The sequence below is a fragment of the Besnoitia besnoiti genome, chromosome VI (genome assembly GCF_002563875.1).
Source record: "Besnoitia besnoiti strain Bb-Ger1 chromosome VI, whole genome shotgun sequence".
Classification (NCBI taxonomy): domain Eukaryota; phylum Apicomplexa; class Conoidasida; order Eucoccidiorida; family Sarcocystidae; genus Besnoitia; species Besnoitia besnoiti.
This window is the reverse complement of record NC_042361.1, coordinates 238,947-261,222: the sequence shown is the minus strand read 5'-3', so window position 1 is coordinate 261,222 and position 22,276 is coordinate 238,947. Positions and strand designations below refer to the sequence as shown.

Genomic DNA, 22,276 nt, shown 5'->3' with positions numbered 1-22,276 from the left:
CCCTCGCAGGAGCTGCTCTGCGACAGAGGATACACGAGACGCGGCGTGTTGACTTTACAGTGGATACGCGTGTCAATGTTATCTTACGAAATACCATGGGAGCTCTCAGGGCCGCCAAGAGAGAGAGGCGAGCGTCGCTGAGAAATGGTTCTGTGCGTTCCACTCGTGTCCCCGTGCCCGCGGGCACAGACTGCGTTGCAAGCCTCGATCTGTTTTACGTGGATCAGCGTCACACACGCACATCGCGCGAAGAAACCGCATCGTGGGAGAAAACGGGAGAGACTTTCAAAACGCCAGAAGACCAGGAAGGCGTCGCCAAATACAAAATTGAAACAGAAGAATCTCTCATCCGTTTTCGCAAGTCCCCCTACGCACTGGAAAGAGCCATAGTGGCTAAAAGATCCCTTCAATTCATTTGCCGGGAAATATACTGAATAAATAGATAAATACAACGGATACAGGGCGACACATTCGTACGATGGACAGCGAGGCAGGCCCACATATCGCATACGGGAATCATAGTGATATGCATACATATATATGTATATATACGGATATATACGTATATACCTGTAGAAATCTATGGACACATGCCTCCGCGTAACTGTGTGCGTGGGGTACACGTTGTTGCGGCGAAACGCAAAGCGGCACGGATGGAATTGTGAAACAAAAACGAGGCTGGCAGCGACGCAGTATGGAAGTCCCCCGAGAAAGAGAGCTTTCGAGAAACAAAATCAAACACGTCGCTGCGTAGTTTTTTTCATCCCACGTCGCCGGCCGCCATTACGACTGCTGAGAACGGGCGTTCGCGTTCAACGCCTCCCGCTCTGTTTCCCCTGTTTACTCCGCTAAGCTACACTCGTTGCCTGTGTGAAGAGAGAAGAGAGGGCCTCTTCGTCCTGCTTCATCATCGGATACCGTCTCTTGCGTAGAGAGCCACGTTTTTTCTTTCGTTGTCGAGGCACATCTGGATATCTTTATTCCAGCCTCGTCTCTGCCCCCGTGCCTCCGCGCGCGCGTCTTCTTGTCGATTAATGTTCGCTCTGATCGCCGTCCTCCTGCGCCTCCTGTTGCTCTCTCCGCTCGTTTTCGCGCATCCACTTGGCTGCGAGCTCCTCTTGCCACTGTTGCGTGTCTGCGTTCGTCTTTGCGGCGTCTCGAAGTCTGTCCATCAGCATTCTCACGAAGGCGTCTTGGGATTGCTCCGCTTCCTTCCGCTTCTCCGCGGAGAGAACTTCTGAGATCAAAGCGTCGTACACGGCCTCAGTCGGCCGCTCGCTTGTGTCGCTTTCTGTGGGCGCCTCCTTCGTTCCAGCGCCCTCGCGCTCGCCCGACTCGTGGGCGTCTTCTCGCTTCTCACTGTCTTCTCGCTTTTCGTTACATTCTCCCTTTTCCTCCTCCTCGTCTTCTTCGTCGACGCTCGCGAGACTCGCGCGCCGCATGGTAGCCTCGCGTTCGCGTTCGTGCGATGCTTCCTGAGACTCCTGGAGCTTCATCAGCCGCACGAAGAAGTTGTTCAGAATCGCGCGGAAGCAAAGATCCTGCAGCGAGGGCACCGGCGCCAGACTCCGCGCAAGAGAAGATGAAAACCTGGCCTTCAGCGAGAGAATATACGGGTGCGCAAGGACCTCTGCAATGCCGCCCTTCGCGCCGAGCCGCTGCGCCTGTTCAGGCCTCAGCAGCTGCTCAACAAGATCTCGCGCGCCGGGGGGGAAGTGCGGAGGAAAATGCAAGTCACGCGCCTGAACCTGAGAAAAAGAAAGAAAAACGAATCAAAAGGAACACACGTTGCCGACACGTCCAACACACACATTGGGCAGACAAGAAAACGCATATATATACTGTATATATGCATATATATGCACACAGATGTGTAAATAGATGTGGGGAGCATGCTGGTTTGGGCGGCTGAGGAAGTCGTGCATGCTTCTCCTTTCCACAAGTCTGCGGAGTTAACGAAGTCGAGGCAGTCAGATAAAGAACTACACAACGCACCAAGCCGGTGTCGTATGCTTCTTCTTCTCTTTTGTAACGAAAACGTTTCATGCATCCATCGCTACAGACGCACGCGCTCAAATGAGCGAGACTCTCCACGCCTCATGCGGAGAGGACGTCGGTTTCAAAAAGTGGGGATATGCGGGTATACAGCACAGGGCAGAGTCGTACAGAGACCTGCGCGTGAATCGCGCGTTCATCTCCGAAGCAGACGTAGACGATTACGCAAAAACGTCGCACATGCATCGAATGAAGATGCTAGACACAAGAAAAGGGCGGAAGCACGAGTTACCTTTAGGAAAACGAAGTAGTTCGTTGTGGCTTGAAACGGCGGGTTTCCTAAAGAGGACATGCACAGACAAGACCTTACGAGACTCTTCCTGTCGCTTCTATCGACTCAGTGCATTCTCTCTCCCGCCAGGCTCATGCAAAGGAGAGAGAGACGCGGCCCGAGACACACGAGATAGACGCACAACGCCTCTTGTAATTTGTTTCGTCTTTTGCGTTCCCTCCTGCATCTTTTTCCCCTTTTTTTCGAATCCCTAAACCCTGCAACAGCCTCAGCGGTTTCTCCCTCTCTGCGCTTCGCGACCCCGCGCGCGACTTCCGCGAGTCGAGGCGTGTGCGCGTCCGCTAGTTTACCGGTGAGAATTTGGTAAATCGTACACCCAAGACTCCACAAATCTCGCATTTTGCCGCTGTCCTTGTTCTGAATGGCCTCTGGAGGCATGAACTGCGCGGTGCCTACGTGGTGAGCGAACCGCATCCGCGCGGGGCTGAGAAAGAAGGAAAAAATGAAAAAAAAAATAAATTCTTGAAAATGTATAGCAACGCACTCAAACAAGCACGCGACGCGCGCGAGACAGGGAGAACTCGAGCCGCGCAAGGGAAACATTAAAAAAAGTGCAGGCAGCCACAAACTACCACCGGAACGTCGAATCCGTCATGATGCTGTGAGCACTTGAGACAGCGTTCCCCTTCTCCGGTGCTCCGTTTTCGTCTTTGCACGAATACGTCAAACGGGTTTCGCTCTTCGCCTATGAGGACATGCAGAAAACTCGAAGCCGTGGAGAGAAGGAACGCGACACGTCGATCGCGCTACGGAGTCTGAAAACGCTTTGAGAGGCGCATCATCCACGGATGGGGTTTTCAGGACGAGGCAGATGAGTGTGCACGCCTGCAGTCCACCCGATGAACAGAAAAAAGTGAAAAAAAAACTGAGAAAAAGGCATACCGAGCCCGAGCCCCATCAGCAGCGCCAAGAGGTGACGCGGATCCGAGGACTGCAGGGTGGACTTCGGGGTGCTCCAAGTCGACGGCCGTGCCGAAGTCGATCAGCTTCAAATTTCCGTCGCGGCTCACGACGACGTTCTCCGCCTGACAAACAACAACAAATATCCATCCCATGCGTGAAACGACATCTCGTTTAGAAGCGTATACATCAGAAGTAAAAGGCCAATTAATCTGTATATTCGTTTCTTACAATTTACCAATTTTTGAAAGTTAAGGCGAAAACTTCTAGACATTTACGTAATACGGTTTTCAAAAAACATATTTCTTATTTCTGGACTTGAGGGAAAAAACTAAAAACTCACGAGACAGAGACACGCGCAGCAAGAACAAGAAAAAGAGGGCGCCTGGGAGAAGGCGAAAGAAAGAGACCAAACCCCCAACCCCCCGCGAGTCAGAGGAGCGAAAAGGAGATGTCTGAAAAGAAAGAGAAGCAAGGATAGAGCTGACAGACTCCAAGCCGATGCAGCGCCCGCCGGCAGTCGCGGACCGCGCGGGCGCGCAGAGACGGTGCCTTCACATCTCAGCCAGTAGTCCAGCTCGCAGTATATACTCCCCAGTAATGAGGAATGTAGCCGATTTCAGTGAAATGTTTAGTTTAGGGTTTAGGTTTAGGGTCCGCCCCGGGGGTATTCCTCGCATCCTCCACACCGCCGCATGCAGACACTCGCCACGAAGCTGCCTCGGAGCACACTCGGAACGCCGCCACGATAGAGCCGCGAGGCGACGCACAGAGGCATCTGCTGTTCTGCCAGCGTGTGCAGCGAGAAACACCCCTTAGAGGCACCCGCGAGGCGCAGAGTTGCCTGCACCGCGGAAGCTCTCCGCGGGCTTCTCGGCAGCTCGCCAGTGCCGCCAGCGGTATCTAGCGGCAGGCAGACAATCGGGGCGGGGGTGGGGGAGGGGGGAGAGAGGCACAGAATGGACAGATCTGGCTGCAGAAAGCTAGAGATATGGCACACATATCTAGCCAAGTCCCGAAACAGGCATACAGTATTTCTGTATCTCTCTGCCTCGAATGAGCTTCCCGCCACGCAATCTCTGTGCAGCAAACGATCGCCGGGGGACGCCTGTGACTGAGGACGCAGCAGAGACGAACCCGCTTTGGGCTGTGTGCGGCGTTCGTTTGGATTCTCACTTTGATGTCGCGGTGAATGATGCCCTTGGAGTGGATGTACTCCACCGCGCTGCAGAGCTGCAGAATGTAGCGCGCGGCCAGGCTCCCGGTGTGGACTCCCCCGTGCTTCATCAAGTCCCAGAGTTCGCCGTTTCTGAGAAGCGACAAAGGAACATGCAGACTCGCCACAGGGGACAGGGCTTTAGCATCGGAGTTCACAGCTTGCAGGACGTGAAGCAGCCACGCGACGCCGGGGGGACCGCGAAGAACGGCAAAGCAGCGAGAGGCCGCGGCGGAAGGCGCGCGCAGCGCATGGGCAGCTCAACACGAGCGAAAAAGAAAGGTGGAGAATACACATTCCGATGCGCAGGACAGAAGCCTCAGGCCGCTCCGCAAGGCACAAAACCGCATAGGCACCACGTCCGAATCTGAAGAATGCACGCGCTTCTTTACGAGCGCCGAGGCAGCCCTGAAGAGGCAAGAAAGCCCCTCCCCCCTCCCTCCCCACCCCAAGAGAAAGGCCCTGACTCGCGGCTCGCTTGAGCGAACTCATCCGCCGACCGCTGCACGTGGAGGCCTCAGCGGGGGCATACTCTGCGAGCTCGTAGACGATGCAGACGCGGAATTCATCCTTGAAGGTCGCGACCATCTTCACCACGTTGGGGTGACCGGGGTCCCCGAGGCGCAGCATACAGTGGCGCTCCATGATCACGTCTTGGACTTTGTTCAACTTCATCACTTGTTTCTGCGCGCAAGAGACGCAAAGCGGCAAACTGGATGACCTCCGCGCCTCTAAGGCAACGGCGCCAGGCGCCACACGGCACACACTTGCTCCTGCGCAAGCAGGTGGAGAGGGCGGGGGCTGCAGATGATCGTTTCTTTCTCTAAATCACATACTGGTCGGAAGGTACACCTGGGATAACAGGACATGTAATATTGGGACTTCTAGTCCTCAAATTTACGCAGGAAGGGGGAGAAGTCGATACCTCTTTTGGGCGCAGGCGGGCGAACAAACTCTGGCGCCACCTACCCGGTCAAAGACTTTCAGTGCGTAAGTCTTTCCTTCCTTGTCGCCGACGAGAGAGGCCTCGAAGACCTCGCAGAAGTTGCCGCGACCGAGGAAGCGCTCCAGCGAGAAGTGATCAAACGTGAACTGAGGGAGAAACCGAGCGGGCGCAGAAACGCAGAAATGAAAGGCGAGAAGAGGAAGGAAAGCCGCGGCCTGGCCGCGGAGGGAGACGCTCCGCGAGCCCAGAGAGTGATGGAAGTATCGAAGCAAGCAGAAGAGAGCGGCATAGGAAAAACGCCGAGAGAGAGAGCAAGAAGCGACAGCAGAACAGAAAGAGGAGAGAAGAGCGGAGCGATGAGGTGGCGAGAAGAAAAGAGGGATAAATGGAGAAGGCAGCAACGCGTCAAAGCGAGAGAGCAGGGCGAGACGAAAGGCACGAAGGCGCAACCTATTGAGAAACGAGAGAAACGCCGCAAGCAGAAAGAGAGGACGAAAAAATAAGGCGAAAACTGTTCGCAGCGCACACGAGGGAGGCAAGCGACAGCGGAGGAAGACGAAGAAGACGGGAGTGATGCGAGACGAAGCGGAAGCTGATGAGCCAAAGACGAGAAAAGAGGCAGACTGTGTTATGTGTTTTGGAGTGTCCCAGGGCGCACCTTTCCATCTTCCTGAAAAGGCGGAGCGGCTTTCGCGACAGACAGCTTGGACTGACGAGAAGACGCCGCCCCAAGGAAACCGGCCTTCATGGTGATGACTCGGGAGAAATTTAAACGGAAAAAGTCGATCACGAGGCAGAAAGAAGAAAACCATACGGGAAAGTAAGCAAAGAGCGAGGAGTCGAGAGCAACACAGAGGGCAACTGGTCCCCCATTCTCCTCCAGGCCGATCGCGGAGCGTCGCCTCGCGAGCAGGGCGAGGGCGACAATAAAGAAGACAGAGTGATTCCCAAGTGAGCGAGAGACAGCGCCGAGAAGAACAGAATGCGGGCGTGCCTGCCACGGAGAGATCCTCCGTCCGCCCCCCCCCCTCTTTCCTCGAAGAAACACGCAGCTGTGTCGGAGCCGTCCTCCGAGAAAGCTTGGCACTAAACAGGCACCAGACGCTTTTCAGAGCGGCCTCAAAGAGCTCAAGGGTCCTCCGAGAGATTGCTTAAGCAGGCGCAGGCCGGGAGGCGATCAACACACTTGGATTTCGTTATTTTTCGAAGGACAGAGTTACGTAGTGGCGCAAGTTGTTTGCGGCGCAGACGTAGGCACGGAGGAGGAACCTGACAATGCAGTGGAATGTCCTGCCGCATTGAGGCAAGGCTTGTAACGAATTACAGAGACAACGCCAGAAGAAGTTGCACAGCAGGAATGGAACGTGAGTGTCTGGTTTCCTCTCGAAAGACTGAGGAGGACTCCCAGTCGCGGCAAGAGACGATTTTCGCACAGGGTGTCTTCGGGAAAGTATCAGCACGCAAGGAGCTCGAGCAGAGCCAGAAAGAAGAGGCAGAACGGATACAGAGAAGACAAGACAAGACACAGTGAAGGGGGAGAGGCGAGGAGGAGTTCATGAACAGAGTGAAAAACACGAGGCCTCGCCTCGCCGTAGCTACGCTGCGTCGAGCTGTCTGTCGGGTGCGCAAAGGCGCAGTGCGAGAAGTCGTTATGCTCGAGTCGAGGTCGCCAATCGGCCGTGAAACACAGAGGGGTGCGACGAAATCTAAAGGTTCACGCGGGAGAAAAGCACACTGCAGCGTTTTGCCCTGCTGTAGCTGCTCGGGAAGAAAAATCAGCGTAGCTGGAATTCTCTTGCGTGCCTTTCCTTCTCACACGGTCAGAGGGGCCGCCCGTTATGCTGTACATACAACCATGTTCACAGGACGCGGAAATGGAACATTGGCCTTGAATCAGAAGATGATCCGCGCGTGTATGAGAATACTCAGATCACTGAAATAAACCTTACTAAGTTAAAGCCTTTCACAGCATCCAGGGAGTGAACACACACGTGCACTCAACGACGCAGACACACTGATGCAATGACCTGTATATAGGCGCACAGAGGCACACACAACAGCCTCTACTGGTATAGTTTTACGTTCACGGACGTATACGCGCGTTCTGAAGGAGAGAAAGGCAGAATCTGGAGAGGAATGACAGTGAGGAGGGAGATAGGAGAAGGAAGCGAACGTTGCTACTTCTGCCGTGTACAGGGGGCGAGACACAGAGCGGACGTGTCTTACAAAGCAGGCGGGACTCGGAAGAGTGAGGTATACAGTAATGCCTCGAGAAGAGGCAGGGTCACTTCATCCTGTTTGCTTCGCGCAGTTCGTTTGAATTCCTTTGCCGCAGCTCTGCGTACTCTTTCCAAGCAGCCCTTTCGAGGCTATGTCCTTCTACGAGTCTGGAGGCAGCATGTGTGCTTCGTCCCTTCCTGTCCACTTCCTCTAAGTGTGCTGTCGCACAGGTTAATATCCCTCTCTTTTCGGTCGTGTGCTGGGTAGGAAGCCTCATTTTTTTGGGATTTCCGTCCCTCGGGCTGACTCCATGGTATCAGAGTAACGGAGCGCCCTGAATAAGCTCTCTGTGTCGGATTTTCACAACTATCGCGTACTGAGGACATGAGGACGAGGTGAAGTCTGCAAGTGAGTGCCTCCGAAGAAGAGGCGGGCACACGACCTCGCTGTCCTCGTCAGTCCTCCTTGTCTCCGTTGCCCGACGCGTGTGGCTGGGCGCGGAATCGATCTCGCATGGGACAAGTCTCCCCGCGGGTCTGCCTCCATTCTCGAGACGCCGCCATGAGCCTCCCGATTAGATTTGGAGGCGCGTGGAAGCTGCGCGGGGCAGGGGGGATGGAGTGCAGAACCTAAGCAGCCGCAGGAACTCGTTTTCGTTTCTCGCCTCTCATCATGGATTCACCCCCTAGCGCACTTCTACGTGAATCTCCAGTCTACAAAGGCTCCTTTAGCAAACAAGTGAGTAGAGAGGAAGGTCTCTTCTTCTTCTAGGCAGATCAGATCGGCCGTTGGAGACGCGGTCGCTGCGAAAATCTGACGCCGCGCTTTCCTGTTCGCTACGTTTGCACCCAACTGCGTGACGTTCTATTGAGCATGGCCCCGGCTTCGGCGGTATGCTGATCTCCGTCCGCGCAATCTGATGACTGGAAGGCGAACTCTCCGCACTGAAACGCTTGTGTGGACTGCCTCTCATGCTGGACTGACTGCCGGCCTGCGCCTCCTTCAGGAGGGTATCCCTCACGAGTTCTAGAACGGTGTAGCAACGTCGGTTTCGGAGGAGTTGTTTGCCGTCTCTTCTTCCTGCGGACTCTCAAGAGATATGTGGTTCGTTTCGAGCCTCACCACCCCATCCTCCTGCCGGTCCTGCTGCGGAGCCAGGCGCTGGCCTTCGCAGAGGCTTTCCACGCTGCCCGCTCCGCCGCTTGCCAGACGGCGGAAGGCATTTTCTGCTAAAAAGTCGGCAAGGCGAGCTACGTGCGGTCGCCTCCACAGACGAAGCATCGGACCAGGCGATAGCGAAGACTCGGGGAAAAAATGAAAACGGGGAGTCTCCGCTGTCCAGATACAGCTCCCGCCTCTAGCCGCAAATTCGCCGGCAGGCGCGAGGGACTTCCCACGGGTAAGTCAAGACGTTAGAGCCACGCCTTTTGCCGAGAAGAAAGGTCCTCTTGACGCCGGGGCGACAAAGAAGCGAATTCCGCGGCACACCGCTGGCGTGGACTCGGCCGAATCCTCTCTTTCTTTCTGCGGCTGCCACGCACAGTCACCTGACCTGTCTCCGCTCAAGGGCGGCTGCTACGAGTGGTTGCGGTGTACGTACACCACGGCGTCCCACAACGGCCTTTTTTTCGTTTTTCTGCGGCCTCCTCCGCGAGCCAGTGTCTGCTTGAGCGCTGTTGCACTGCCGGCGCACTGCGGGGGCATGATTTGAACGGCCAAAAGGTGCCGCCTGAGCTCTTCTTTCCGGCACTCAGCGCGGCGCAGCGCAGTGGCGGCACACGCGCGCGGCGCGCGGAGGTGTCGGGAGAGAGACAGAGACGGAGGGACCGGCGACCCCGAGGAGACCTTTGCCTATATGAAGGAAAGGCGCAGCTGGAGGCAGCACGTGCGAGTTTGCCGCGTTCTTGACGCGGCGGAAACGTGAGTCGGCCCCCCGCTGGCGTTGCACACGCACACGCGGCGTTGCGTGGCGTCGTGCCTGTCGAAAACGCGCGCGGCGCGTCAGCGCGCGAGAGAGAGGGGCGAGCGGCGAGGACGGAGAGGGGGGAAGAAGGAAGGTGTCGGCCGCCTCCTCTCTATGGAGAGACCTCGTAGAGCGAGAAGAGCGCGCGCACGTGCGTTGAGAGGGCGCCGTGACGACGGCTTTTCGGCAGCGCCTTCGTGCTGCGGGGGGATGGCGTGTGCTTTTAGCGGCTAAGGCTTTTCGGCACTTTCTGCGACCCTTGTCGAGTTTTCTGTGCGCGTTTCGCCGCCACTAAGTCTCCAACTCGCGAGGTTCTCTTCTTCCGATCGCCGCGCGCGGGCCGACTTCTCGCTGTCGCGCGCCGCCGCAACCTGCCCAAAGAAACCTGTCTCCGCGTGGTAACGCCCGTCTATGCTATGTCCGCCAACGCCCCACCCCGACCCTCCTCCGCCCCGGTGACGCATTTCTCTCTATCCAGCAGAGCGGCCGGAGAGCTGCGGGCTTTTTGAGCAGGTAAAGACGAAAATCACACCTTTCTCTGCGGCCTCCTCGTCGCCGTGTGCCGTGGTGGTGTGCGATTCCCGGCCGCCACCTCCCACCTCTTTCCCGCCCTCTCGCGTCGTGATCTGCCGGCAGCCACGCGCGCGGTGCGCCTATCTCGTCGCGAACCGCGACTCTCTTTTCCTCGCTCTCTCGTTCATTAAGTTCTCTCTGCGCGAGCCTGCGCAGTCTCTACCTTTCGCAAGCCTGTTGTGTCCGGTAAGCCGCCTATGCCCTCGCGCGAGAGCACCCAGGCGCCAAGCACCAAGGGGCCGCGCCGCGAACGTTTGTTAGCCGCCCTCTCTCTCATTCCTGTCTCGCCGCCTAGCGCGACCTCAAACCCTGCGCAGACGTCCCGTTTCCGCTCGCCTCGCGTGCTGTTCTCTAGAGCCGCCACCAGCGGCAGCGGCCCCCGTCGGTTGCCCTGCGCGGACTTGTCTCGCGCCCCTGCCGCGTGTGTTCTGCCGCGGCGGCACCGCGCGCCTCCTCGCGCGCAGCGAAAGCGACGAGGAGGGTCCAGGCACGCGCCGCCAGCCTCTTAGTCTCCTTAGTTGATGTGCGTCGCAGGGGTTGCTCTTCTCGCCTCAACTCCGAGAGAACCCTGCGCGGTCTCGTGTGCCGCACCTGGAGAGGGCAGGTGGCTCGGGCGAGGCTAGGCCTCCGAGGCGTCGCTTGAGGCCGCCTCGACGCCTCGTCTGAGGTGTTGTGTCGCCGCATGCCTCTCTCGCTGTGTATCTTCGCCTATGTGCGAGACAGCGCCGGAGGAGCAGACGTCATCTGCCTCTGCACTCCGCAGAGTGTGCACAGGTCGCTGCGCGAAAGGCGTCCCTCTTCTCTCTTCTTTCCACGGAAGTCGCAAAGAAGGCGTCGGACTCGCGAGTCAGAGGCCGGTCTTCACGTCTGTTACTGCGCAGGGGCCGAGAAGCTGGAGACGGGGGGGTCGGGGGGGGTTTGGCGAGCTCGAGGGCGATGGAGAGAGGCAGCGGGAGACGAGGCAGGGGAGGAGATTGTGCGTGTGTGTTGTAAACTGTGGAGGCGAAAGGGCGCCGGTGGCGCAGTTTTACACGCACCATGTCTCCTGCGGCTGCAACGGGCCTCTCGGGCGATCTGTGACGCCGATCTGTGTTCGGGGCGACGTCGCGATCCGTTGTCTCTCCATTGTCGTCACCAAGTTTCAGAGATTCTCTCGCTCTTCTTTCTTGCAGCCCCTGGTTCCCCGTGTGCGTCGTTGCTGGCGGTGGGTGCGCCGCGCGCCTCGCCGCATCCGGCAGGCCGGCTGCCGGGGGGGTCCGGGGGCCTGTAATGTCCGGCTCGAGTCTCGGAGGAGATGCACGCGTTTTTTTTTGTCGTTTTGTCCTGCAGACTTTGTTTCAGTTTTCCTGGGGCGTCACAGAAGCGCCGGAGGCGTCTGGTCGCCTTTTGGAGGTGAGAAGGCGTCGTGCAAGAGAATTCACGTGCGAATCGCATGCAGGTGGCGAGCTGAGCGCACGGCGGGTTCTGTAGCGTAAGTTGGAAAGAGTCAAGCGTATCTTTGTTGTAGAGGCGCATGACACTTCGGGGTGCCGGCCTGCGCCCGGCGTAGCAAGCACGAGGAGACATGGAGGCTTTTTGTTGTTTGTGTCGCGCGACCGAGCAGAGCGCAGGCGGGTCGGTGTGCGTATGTAGACGGTGGAGCTGTCTGGGGACGGTCTCGTTGTCTTCCGCGGCTGCTCCGCTGATTCTCTCTCGAGTTCAAGCGGCGGATTTGTGCTGGGCCGTCTGCTGTGTGCGTCGGGGGCTGTTTGCATGCGCCATGCGCGGGCTTTCTCGCTCAGACGTTGGTGTGCAGGTCGCCGGGAAGACGGTCCGCGCCCGGCCTCTGACATCCTTCGTTTCTCCGCTCCCTGCGAGCGTCCGCGCGTCGAGGAGTTCAATTTTTTTCATTTCTCCGCGTTTTCCCGTATCGTCCGCCGGCCGCGTTCGGCTTTGTCTAGTCTGGATTCTCGGTCGCCCGAGGATCGCCGTTAGCCCTGAGGTCTCCGCGTCGCCGGCCTCGCCTCGTCGCCCTGTCGCTCCGTTCGCCGCCCCTCTCTTGTTTGCGCACGCGCCAGGCGGCCGTACGAGTCCGCTCTCGCCCCCCCCCCCCCCCCGAGGTCTCGCGCGCCCGCACCCGTCGGAGTGTCTCCGGAGATGGAAAACGAGAACGGGAGCGTGCCAGGAGGAGGCGGTGCAGGCAGTCCGAAGTCGTCGCCTTCCGGCGCTGCATCGTCGGCTATGGGGAAGGCCGGCAAGGGCGTGAGCAACGCGTCGCTGTCGCCGTCTCTCGCTGCCGTGGCCGCTGGGGGCGCCGGCGCCAACAGTCCCCAAGTCGACCTCGCCCTCGCCCAGAAAGCGCCGGTCGCCGCGGCCGCCGCAGGGACCGCCGGCTCCTCGAGCGCCGAGACGCTGTCGCCCCCCGGCGTCGCCACCCCCGCAGGCGCCGGCGTGGCAGTGGCCGCCAAGGCCCCCGGAGCCGCAGGCGCGACCCCCGGCAACAACCCCATGGCCTCGCCATCCGCGATTGTCTCCGGGCCTGCAGGCGCCGCCGCGCACCAGCCGGGCGCGAGCGCGGGTAACACGGCCATGAGCGCGATGTCGCCTGGCGCTGTGCAAAACAACGCAGCGACGCCGCTCACGCAGCCGCTCCCGCACAACGCGCCGCCAGTCGAGATCAAGTTGTTTGTCGGACGCGTCCCGCCCACGATGGAAGACGACGCCCTCAGGCCGATTTTCGAAGACTTCGGGGACGTCCGCGAAGTCTATGTCATCCGGGACCGAAACACGCAAAAACACAAAAACAGCGCATTCGTCAAAATGGGTAAGAACCGTAAACACAAAGGGCGCGTCGGTCTCTGTGTTGTCAGCGACAGCCCGAGCGGAACACACTGACCAGCCGTAGACAAGTCGTTGCCTAAACCGTAAAGCCCAAGAGAAGGGGGGACGAGGAGGAGGGACTGTCGGGGTGTTCGGAGCTGGTTTTTGTTTTCTAGTGTGCTCGTGTTTCGCGTCTGTCGAGCGGGCGCAGTCGCGGGGGATGCCCGGTGGTGTCTGATTTTGTCCATTTTTTGTCTGTTTTTCTTTTTTCAGCCTCTCTGGCTGCTGCAGACGCGTGCATTCGCGCGTTGCATAGCAACCGCATTTTAGATCAGGCGCTGGGGCCGATCATTGTGAAGTACGCGACGGGCGAGGCGGAGCGTCTGGGGATGAACAGCTTGGGCATGGGCGGCGAGGGCGGTGGCGGAGTCGACCAGGCGAAGTTGTTTGTAGGGAGTATCCCGCGCACGATGAGCGAGGACGAGCTGCGCCTCTTCTTCCAGACCTACGGCACGGTGGAGGAAGTCTTTGTGATGCGCGACAGCAGCACCGGGACGGGCCGTGGCTGCGCGTTTGTCAAGTTTAAGTACAAGGAGGAAGGCCTCCACGCGATGCGAATCCTGAACGGCAAACACGTCTTCGAGGGCTGCACACGCCCCGTCGAAGTCCGCTTCGCCGAAAGCAAGGCCCAGAGGCAGCAGCACGTGACCGGCGGCCAGCACGGTAAGTGACGCACTCGGAAGCGCACTCGAACGCGGCGCCGATTAGGGTCTAGGCCTTCATAACAGGAGGCACGCAAAGAGGACTGGATCCGTTAGTGAGTGTGCAGATAGACAGATAGATAGACAACTAAATGAATTGGTAGACAGGCAGATACAGATAGATGGATATTTATTACGTATAGATGTAGATAGACTGGTAGATAGATACTCATATATAGATATAGATCTAGAGACGCTCTAATGTGTAGTGGGCTGCAGGTCTGTGTGTATTGTATAGGTTTGGGCGGCTGGGGGGGTTTGAGCGGCGGGATGATGGCACAGGGCCTGTCGGGCTCGGGAGGCATGGGCGGCCGAACCAGTTTGTCGGGCAGCAACGCCAACCCGCGGCAGGCGGGTCAGTGGAAAGAGTACTTTGCACCTGACGGGCGACCCTATTACCACAATGAGTACGCGAGTGTGACGACGTGGGAGCGCCCGCCCGAGTTTGATCACCTGCCTCCACTGGCGAGTTTGACGCTGGGCGCGGTCAGTCAGGCCGTCTTTTGCGCGGGTGGCGGCGCGATCGGGGGCATGCATGGCTCGCACAGCAGCGGCGGCGCGGTGGGCGGCTCCGAGGCAGCCGGCCCTCCGGGCGCGAACGTGTTTGTGTTTCACATCCCGAACGAGTGGACAAAGACGGACTTGATTCAGACCTTCTCGAGCTTCGGCAGCATCGTCTCCTGCCACATTCCGGTCGACAAGCTCAGCCACCGAAACCGAGGCTACGCCTTCGTCAGCTACGACAACATCCAGAGCGCCGCGAACGCAGTCAATCACATGAACGGCTGCCTGGCGATGAACAAGCGCCTGAACGTCTCCATCAAAAAGGGTGAGGAGCACCACGTCCAGCACCTCCTCTCCGCGGCGGCCACGCACCCGCACGCGGCTCACGGCCACCTCCACGGCGGACAGCCCCAGGGCGGCGCCGGGGGCCAGCCTCAGGGCGCGGGCGCGGCGGCGCACCACCACGGAGCCCATCCCCACCTCGCGGGCGCGACGCCCGCGGCGATGAAGAACCACGGCGTCTCCGCGGCCAGCATGCACGCGCACCCTCACGGCGCCGCCGCGCCTCAGCAGCAGGGCGCCGGCGTCAATAACGCGGCAGCCGCAATGTCTGGAGTCGCCGGCATGGTCGGTCTCGGGAACCCGCTGCAGACTGGCGCCCAGAACGCCCCGGCCGGGCAGGGCGGCGCGAGGGCGCAGGGAGGCGCGGGCGCGGCGCAGCAGGCTGGCGCGGGCGCGAGCGCCCACGGACACCCGCACACCCTGTCGTCGCACCTCCAGCTCGCAGCCGTCGGCTCGCTCGCCGCGGCGGCGGCCGGTGCCGGCAGCAGCGGCGCCATGATGAGCAACGCGAACCCGCAGATGAGCGGAGGCGTCTGCGCTGGCGCCGTCCAGGCGCGCGGCGCCGGGGCGGCAGGGACCCAGCAGGCCTTTGCGGCCCCGGGGGGGGGAGCACAGCAGCAGACCTGGGGCGCGGGCCCCGCGCCCCCGCCCCAAGCGGCGTACGGCGCTGCCGCGGGTCAGCGCTTCAACGCGTACTAAGTGAGACGAGGGACTGAGGAAGGAAGCCGTGGGGGTCGTTTTCGGCAGAGGTGTGCTTCTGCTGAGTGAAGGAGAGGAGAGACGGCGAGGGTGGAGGAGGAAGAGGGGCGAAGGGAGAGCGAGCGAGTGAAGCAGGACGACCAAGCGACAGGGAGTTTAGTGAAGGCGAGAGTGACCAGATGCAGGCGAGGAGGGAGCCCGAGGGAGGGCTGAGGCAGGGAGCGAACACCAGAACGGGGAGCGAACTGCAAAGGGAGAGAGAGACGCCAGGCGTGCTCCGAGGCTCGAAGGCAACGCGAGCAGCGTCAGCGGCTTTGTTTGAAGGAGCAAGAGCGATGTGAAAGCGGGGAGAGGACAGGAAAAGCCAGCAAGGTCCTCAAGTCTCCCTCGACTCGGCGTAAAAACGAGGAGCGAGCTGTGCGGTGGCTGTGGGGCACGGCGGGCGGGAATGAGCCGGGAACGTCGGTGGGCCATATGGTTTCTCCATGTATCCATATATATATATATATATATACATATGTATAAGAAACTGTATATATATGTAGGGACAATGTGGTAGTGTCTATGCAGGTTTTTTGGCTGCAAGAAGATCCGTCCAGGGACGCTGCACGGGTTCACGGGATGGAGGACAGGCAAGAGGTCGGCGATGCTTGCAGAGTTCGAGGGAGCCTGCCGCGTGCCTCTGTCTCAAAAGGAGAAGGAGAGTGCAGGCGCTGCTGTCTTCCGTAGCCCAGTGTGTTGGAGCCGGCGAAGAGGCCGACCATGTTAGCAGAGCATCAGTGGAAAGCGAAGAAAGCGGAAGCCGAGAAACTCGAGTATCAGATATATCGACGCCAGCGGCAAAGAGAGGCCAGGTGCCTCTCCACGTCTACATCCCACGTTTATGTATCTACGTATATCTCGATTCAAGCGATATATGTACGTAAGGATCGGTCCGTGGAAGTATGTGTAGAACTGCGTACTTCCCCTGTTTCCGGCGACGCATACGGTCGGGCGCAGAGCTCCACCGGGTTCAGAGGCCATTCCTTCGTTTGCAGATGTCCATATATATATGTATGACCCAAGAGTCGAATGTATTTCCGTTGAATCGCGGCGGATCGTGGCTGTGGATGGCGTCAAACGATTCGCGGTGCGTTACAGACGGCGGGAGGTTTGTGCGCATTTTTTCGTTGCTGCTCAGAACTCCGGATTTTCCGCAGTTCTTTCTCGCTCTCACCGGAGAGAGGAACAAGAGACATTCGGTCGAGAGTTACCGCTGGTCTGGCGCCTTCGGGTTCATCATCAACAGTGGCAGTGTCACCGGACAAGAAGAAGGGATCGTCTCTGGGCGCCCGCACCACCACGCAGCTCGCTCGCTCTTCCAGTTTCGCGGCAGCAATCCCGCGAACAAAACCTGACGGTGCCTGCACGGCCTCGTTTCGGGTCTGCGTCAGTCGCGGCTCGCGAGAGAGATTCTCACGAGTCGAGGACGCCGAGAAGAAACTGGGGCAGGGGCAGGGCGTCTCGTCGCGGTGCCTCTGGACTGCGGGGGGATGGCGAGAAATGCCAAGAAGAGTGGGAGGAGAGAGAAGAGTGAAGGACACAGGCAAGGGGCGTGAGTGAGGTCGTCGCGTCTCTAACTTCCCGTTTCGGCGCGCGTCGCTCGCCGATCTCAACCTCGTCGCTCTGTGTCGACAGTCAGAGGACGCGTGTCCCACCGGGGAAGAGGTTGATGAGAGGAGTTTTCGCTCTTCTAATGGCGGGGTGAGGGCGGGTGCGGCCGAGGGCCGGATGGATGGAGCAGGTGTCGGGAAGTGAAGCGCCGCTCTATCTTGTGTGCGTTTTTCACCCGAGTCCTCTCCTTGTATGGACCGAATTGCAGTATCCATCCACAGAGAAAATCCATCGATTTCTCGAGTGGTCAGCTAACGGGCAGTCTGAACTGCCGGTGGTGTGTACGCGGGCGTGCGCTCGCTCTGCGCACTCGACGAGAGTTGCGCAGAACGCACCAAAAAGCTGCAATTCTCAACGTCGGAGTCACACACTAGACGCGGCAGCCGCGCACACAGCATGCAGACAGCATCGACGGTGTATGCAGCCATTCAAAAGAGCGCTAGCGCCCTGAACCCTAGAGCGCAGAGGGGCGTAGGATCTGTTCCTTGGGTGAGGCGCGCGAGGCGTGGCCGCGACCGCGTTGGCCTTGGAAGCTCGATACTTCCCTCCGCAACCGTCAAAATACACTGGTTAGGTCGTAGAGATAGTTCCTTATGCGGGCTCTGCCTCACTCGCTTCAGCTTGCGCCGCAGGGGCGCTCGAACCACACTCAAGCAAAGCTTCCCTGTACACTCGCCAGAGGTGCTTTTACAGCATTCGGAAAGGATATCGTTGCGTGAGCCGGCCCCCACGTGATGTTGTAGCGGAACAATGTGCGAACAACCAACGCATACAGCTCTAGGCATCTCCTAAATATTTTGCACCCCGAGTGTCATCTTCTCCTCTTTTTCCCGTCGTTGGAAGCTTGGGACTGTCTTTTCGCTCACGGCAGTGCTCTGCCGCACGGCGCGGAGGATCAGGCATTCTAGCACATGATCCAAGCGGATGCACATCGCTGCGTTAACGTCCCAAACAAGTCCAGCGACTCTCGACTGGCAGTGGAAACCCTCCTATGTGCGTCGACCCGCGGGAAGCTGACGGCTGTTCATCTCTGTTCATCCGGAGAATCAATCATAATCGTTCATGCACACCCCCCCCCCCTTCCCCATTCGTGCAGGACGCCTAGCTCCACGCCTCTTTTTCCGAACGTTTTTCAGCTGTCTGCGGCTCACAGCAGAGACTCATTCGCGCCGTTTTCTTCTTGGGAAGCCACGCTGAGCACTCGAACGGGCAAACAGTTCCCCCCCGGCTTCGCACTCTCGACAGTTTGCAGACCCGAAAAAGCGGTGTTTTGCAGGTCAGGGATCGACTCTCCCGAGGCAAACGCGTCCGATTCCACCCTTGCATTGACTGCGGAAACTGGCGCGGGATCGAGCAGCCTCTCGTGGAGAGACGAGGCGCATTCTCGCAAAGTTTCTCCGACGTCTTCTTCAGATGAACTCTCGCACTCTCCGCCCGTGTCTTACCGTCGTGCGCCTCCCTCGCTTGGATGATGCGTACGCTCCCCTTGTGACTCGGGCTCGCTTCTGGATGCGCGCGTTGCTTGCGCCTCGCCGCTGCCCTGGCGCTCCTCAAGGTTTTACTGCGAGACGGCGCTCCCTGCCAGGGGTGCAATTCGGATGTCGATCGCGCTGCGTGGTGCCCCATCGTCTACGAGTCCGATCTCAAAAATTAGATCGGCCTTCCCTGTAACTTCCGCTAGGGCTGGGGATGTGCCCGAGCGGTCGTAGGGCGAGTCTGGAAGGCCGGAGTCGTTCTCAAACACGAGAATCTCCTTCTCTTCGCAGAAGCATGCGTCGCTTTGCATAGCGAGATTTGTGCGAGGGGGCAGCCAACTGCGCTCTGCGAGGCCTTCGCTCGCTGGGGAGTAGCGTCCTGCGGCTCTGAGCAGCTCTGGTGCTGACAGGGGTTCACAACTGGCAGCCCGCTGCCTTTCGCCCCCTCTAACTCGGGCGTGAAAGACGTGGAAGGCGGCGCTTCCGCCCCTTCTGCGGGACCGCGCTCGAGGTCTGCAGTTTTTTGCGCAGGCGACTCGCGGTTTGATAGTGATTGTGCAGTGCCTCGCTGTTCGCTGCGGCGAGTCTGTGGCGAGTGCGGCGTGTCAAACAGCTCGGAGCCGCTGATGATCATCAGAACGCCTGTGACGATAGACCAGACGATGCCGACGAAAATTAGGGAGGTAACGATCTGACAGACGCCTGCAACGACCAGCTGGCGCTTGCCCGTGGCGAGCCCACACAGCAGCGCCCCGGTGCCCACCGGAACGAGTACGTTAAGGATTCCCGCCACGACAAGCAACTGACGATCGCTCTGGGTCGCCAGGCGAGGCACCTGAAAGGAGAGACAGGCAAACAGCTTTCGTTGCGTTGCTATCCCTGGATCGTTCGCTAGCGTCACCCGCTTGCGACTAGGTTCTACGCTATGCTACAGTGATCTTCCCGGCTGCGTCTATCCCCGATAGAGCGATTTTGGACTGCGTCGAGATTTAACGTTGGCACACACTGTTGCAAACCCCAGTGTCGCCAAATCTCTCATCGCATACGCCTGCGACCTCGCGACAGCGCACCATGATGCATGCCTAGTTGCCACTCAGTTAACATCTTGCACTCCAAACTCTTCCCGCCTTTTGCCGGAACCCGAGCGAGTACCGCGACCGGTTGCGGAGCGACTTCACCCGAACTGCCTCCGCCCCCTGTCGCATCGAATCGTTCGGCGCGCTGACTCGCTGGCATCCCGCCCCCCGAGGCTTTCCACTGCCGTCCGCGCTCTAGACTCCGATTCGAAGGACAGTCCTTCGCGATACAGCCTATAAACAGAGTGTCTGAGTCTGAATTCCTATTGCCTGTGTTGTGTTCCTGAACGAGACACAGCGCAACCGCTGCGTCGCCGACACTCACCGCGCAGCAGTACCAGGGCGGACGGAGGTCATCCATGGCGCCGGCGGTGCCTTCTGCACGACAGGGAGCAATCCGGACGTCGAGAAGTGAAATTCACGAACTCGTCGGCAAGCCGACGAGGTGCCCCACAGGGGCTCTCGCTGTGGCTCTCAAACCTGCAGACACAGCCGCCACGGAGAAGCCGTTTTCCCTGAAGGAGCGCTTTCTTTGCACTCAGTCTACTCGGGTCATTGCTCCCGACAAACTCAGGAAGACTAAAGAGCTGGCGGAGACGCTGGGTGAAGCCTTATCAACGGCCCCACAGCGCCAAGCGCCCCGACAGAGCGTTGTGTTTCACGGATGCTGAACGAAGTCCGCATGTTTCATGTTGTGTCACGTTGCTGCTCAATTGTGCACACGCATGCCATGAGGGTGAGAGGCAATTTCAAGACGGAACGAAGAAACCGAATGGAAGAGTGACCTGGTACACACACACACGAGCGCTGCCACATTGTGGTTGAGCCCTCAAACACATCGCCTTGCACACCGTGGAAGCAGCCTCTGCGATCACGATACAGCATTATGCGATGGAGATCATACAGCCTATTCGACTAGAGAGGTCGGAACGAATGCACAGAGCTGGCTTACTAAGTTTTCGCTGGAAGCCTCAAACACGTACAAGATGAAGCACCCTAAATGCGCAGGAACTACGACCCTTTGAGGTGATTCTGCAGAGAGCCGCAGAGGGGAACTCTGCGCTAGTCTGACATCCAGCATTCGCCACAACGCCTCAAGAACCACATCACGCTGACCTTTGTTTTTCCGGTGTGCCTCTCCCAGCTTCAACTCAGTAGAACTCTACCATACCGACAGCCACGTCATTGGTGTCTTTGCGACCTGTCAAGGCTCCTGGCGTCCCGCTCACACAACGGGTTGGAGCTAAGGAGAGAGCGTTCCCATGTGTGAAATACGGGCTACCTCTAGTCGGCTTCAGCTCTCCTTAACGCCACATGCATCTTGCTTGGCACTGCTTACAGCTCCACTGCGACACACCGCTCCGGATGCTGAGAGCTGGGAAGAAGGCGGATGCTGAGGACAAGCGAAATTTCCTCGGCTCCGGGTGCGAACACTTCCAGAGCTTTGCTAGAAAGTTTCCTTCCTATCCATCTCCGGCCCGCCATGCTGACTTTTGGATAAGTGGAAATCGCTGAATGAACATACTCATTCTCCGTCTCTTCCAGTCCGAGGTACAGAATGCCTGAACTGGTGTTTTATGATCGCCCGTGCTTCTTCTTCTACAGTTTAACCGCTACTGCTGGGGGCCTGCTGCTAATAAGAATCCGGAACCGAGGGCCTCGTGCGTCACAGTTTCACACACGCTTGGCGATTGACGTGTTACATCTCTGCAACCGTAGTTCGATACACACAGCTCCGACCCAGCCTTCAGCCACGGCTAGAAATCCTTGTCAACACGGAAAAGCTAGCAGGCGAACTCTTGCACCACCAGAATGACAACTCCTCTCCTACATAGCGGTTTGGTGCTCCCCGCATACATCCACCCCGCGATATCAGCGCGCGTCGATTCGTTCGTTTTACGACTCGCTGGGAGTCAGGACGGAACAACGCGCCTCACCCGGGAGAGCGACAGCGGGTTTACGAGTGCAGAAGGCAGCTAAAAGCATTCAGTCGCAAGAGAGAAGATGCCGTTCCTCTCCCCTGTCCTTCGGTTTGTGCCTCAGTCTCACGTGAACTGCCTCACACGAGAATGGCAGACTACTCCTGTCGCGTGTCTTCTACGAATGAAGCGCGGTTTTGCCGTCAAACTGCGAGGCAGTCTGTGCGCTCTGCGCGTTGGTTTTTTCCAGAATTACTAGACCGCCGGTTTCCTCGATCCGTCAGAGGGATCTGTGCGCCCGCCACGTGGAGCAAAGTCCTGAGCGACTGAAATAGACATCTGAGGTCTTTGCCGCCGCCTTGCTTTCCAGGCTTTCCCCGCTAGTCAGGTATCGCCCTATACGCGCTTCAGGCACGGGGCTAGAGAGTGTTCTCTCTCTCCAGGGTCGCGCGGATTCGCTGTGTAACGCTTCGATGCTTGAGAGGAGAGGAATTTTCTACAGCGCAGTGAACTCGTACGCCGCTCTCCGTTGATGTACCTCTTCAGAGCACACAGTTCTCTTGGATCCGCCGGTATGGCTTTCTTTTTGACGGGTTTACTTGCTTTCTTGCTTGGCATCCCACAGTATCGGCACCTGGGGGCGCGCTGTCCTGTAGCCTCCGCTGCGGCGTGGCGCTCGAGACTGTTTTTTGCAACGGTCACAAGACACGGGACAGCGGAGTCGGGCGTGGCAGCTGAACTCGCAGCTGGCACATTCGACACAGGTTTTTCTTAGCCTTGCGACTCCATAGAAAACGCGCTTTGCAGTCATTTTTCCGCAAGGAATTCTAGAGCGCCACCTTCTTCTTTCAGATTTCTGCTTACTACCGCTGCGTGGAACGGC

The 22,276-nt window shown here is 58.6% G+C and overlaps 3 protein-coding genes across 3 annotated transcripts; 1 reads left to right on the top strand and 2 right to left on the bottom strand.

Annotated features, from left to right (window-relative positions):
* Positions 1 to 1,031: 1,031 nt before the first annotated feature.
* Positions 1,032 to 6,157, bottom strand: BESB_064740 (AGC kinase; the record flags this gene model as incomplete). The annotated part of the gene is made up of 8 exons (XM_029364869.1): positions 1,032 to 1,748; positions 2,288 to 2,334; positions 2,638 to 2,771; positions 3,230 to 3,372; positions 4,424 to 4,556; positions 4,996 to 5,147; positions 5,433 to 5,555; positions 6,068 to 6,157. The coding sequence occupies 8 exons, from the start codon at positions 6,155 to 6,157 to the stop codon at positions 1,032 to 1,034; spliced, it is 1,539 nt and encodes a 512-aa protein (XP_029218452.1).
* Positions 6,158 to 12,301: 6,144 nt separating this feature from the next.
* On the top strand, positions 12,302 to 15,270 carry BESB_064730 (RNA recognition motif-containing protein; the record flags this gene model as incomplete). The annotated part of the gene is made up of 3 exons (XM_029364868.1): positions 12,302 to 12,968; positions 13,238 to 13,687; positions 13,964 to 15,270. 3 exons carry the CDS (start codon positions 12,302 to 12,304, stop codon positions 15,268 to 15,270), a joined length of 2,424 nt encoding a protein of 807 aa, XP_029218451.1.
* Positions 15,271 to 18,600: 3,330 nt separating this feature from the next.
* BESB_064720 (uncharacterized protein) lies at positions 18,601 to 20,959 on the bottom strand (the record flags this gene model as incomplete). The annotated part of the gene is made up of 4 exons (XM_029364867.1): positions 18,601 to 19,233; positions 19,551 to 19,757; positions 20,427 to 20,541; positions 20,814 to 20,959. The coding sequence occupies 4 exons, from the start codon at positions 20,957 to 20,959 to the stop codon at positions 18,601 to 18,603; spliced, it is 1,101 nt and encodes a 366-aa protein (XP_029218450.1).
* Between the last annotated feature and the right edge of the window lie 1,317 nt (positions 20,960 to 22,276).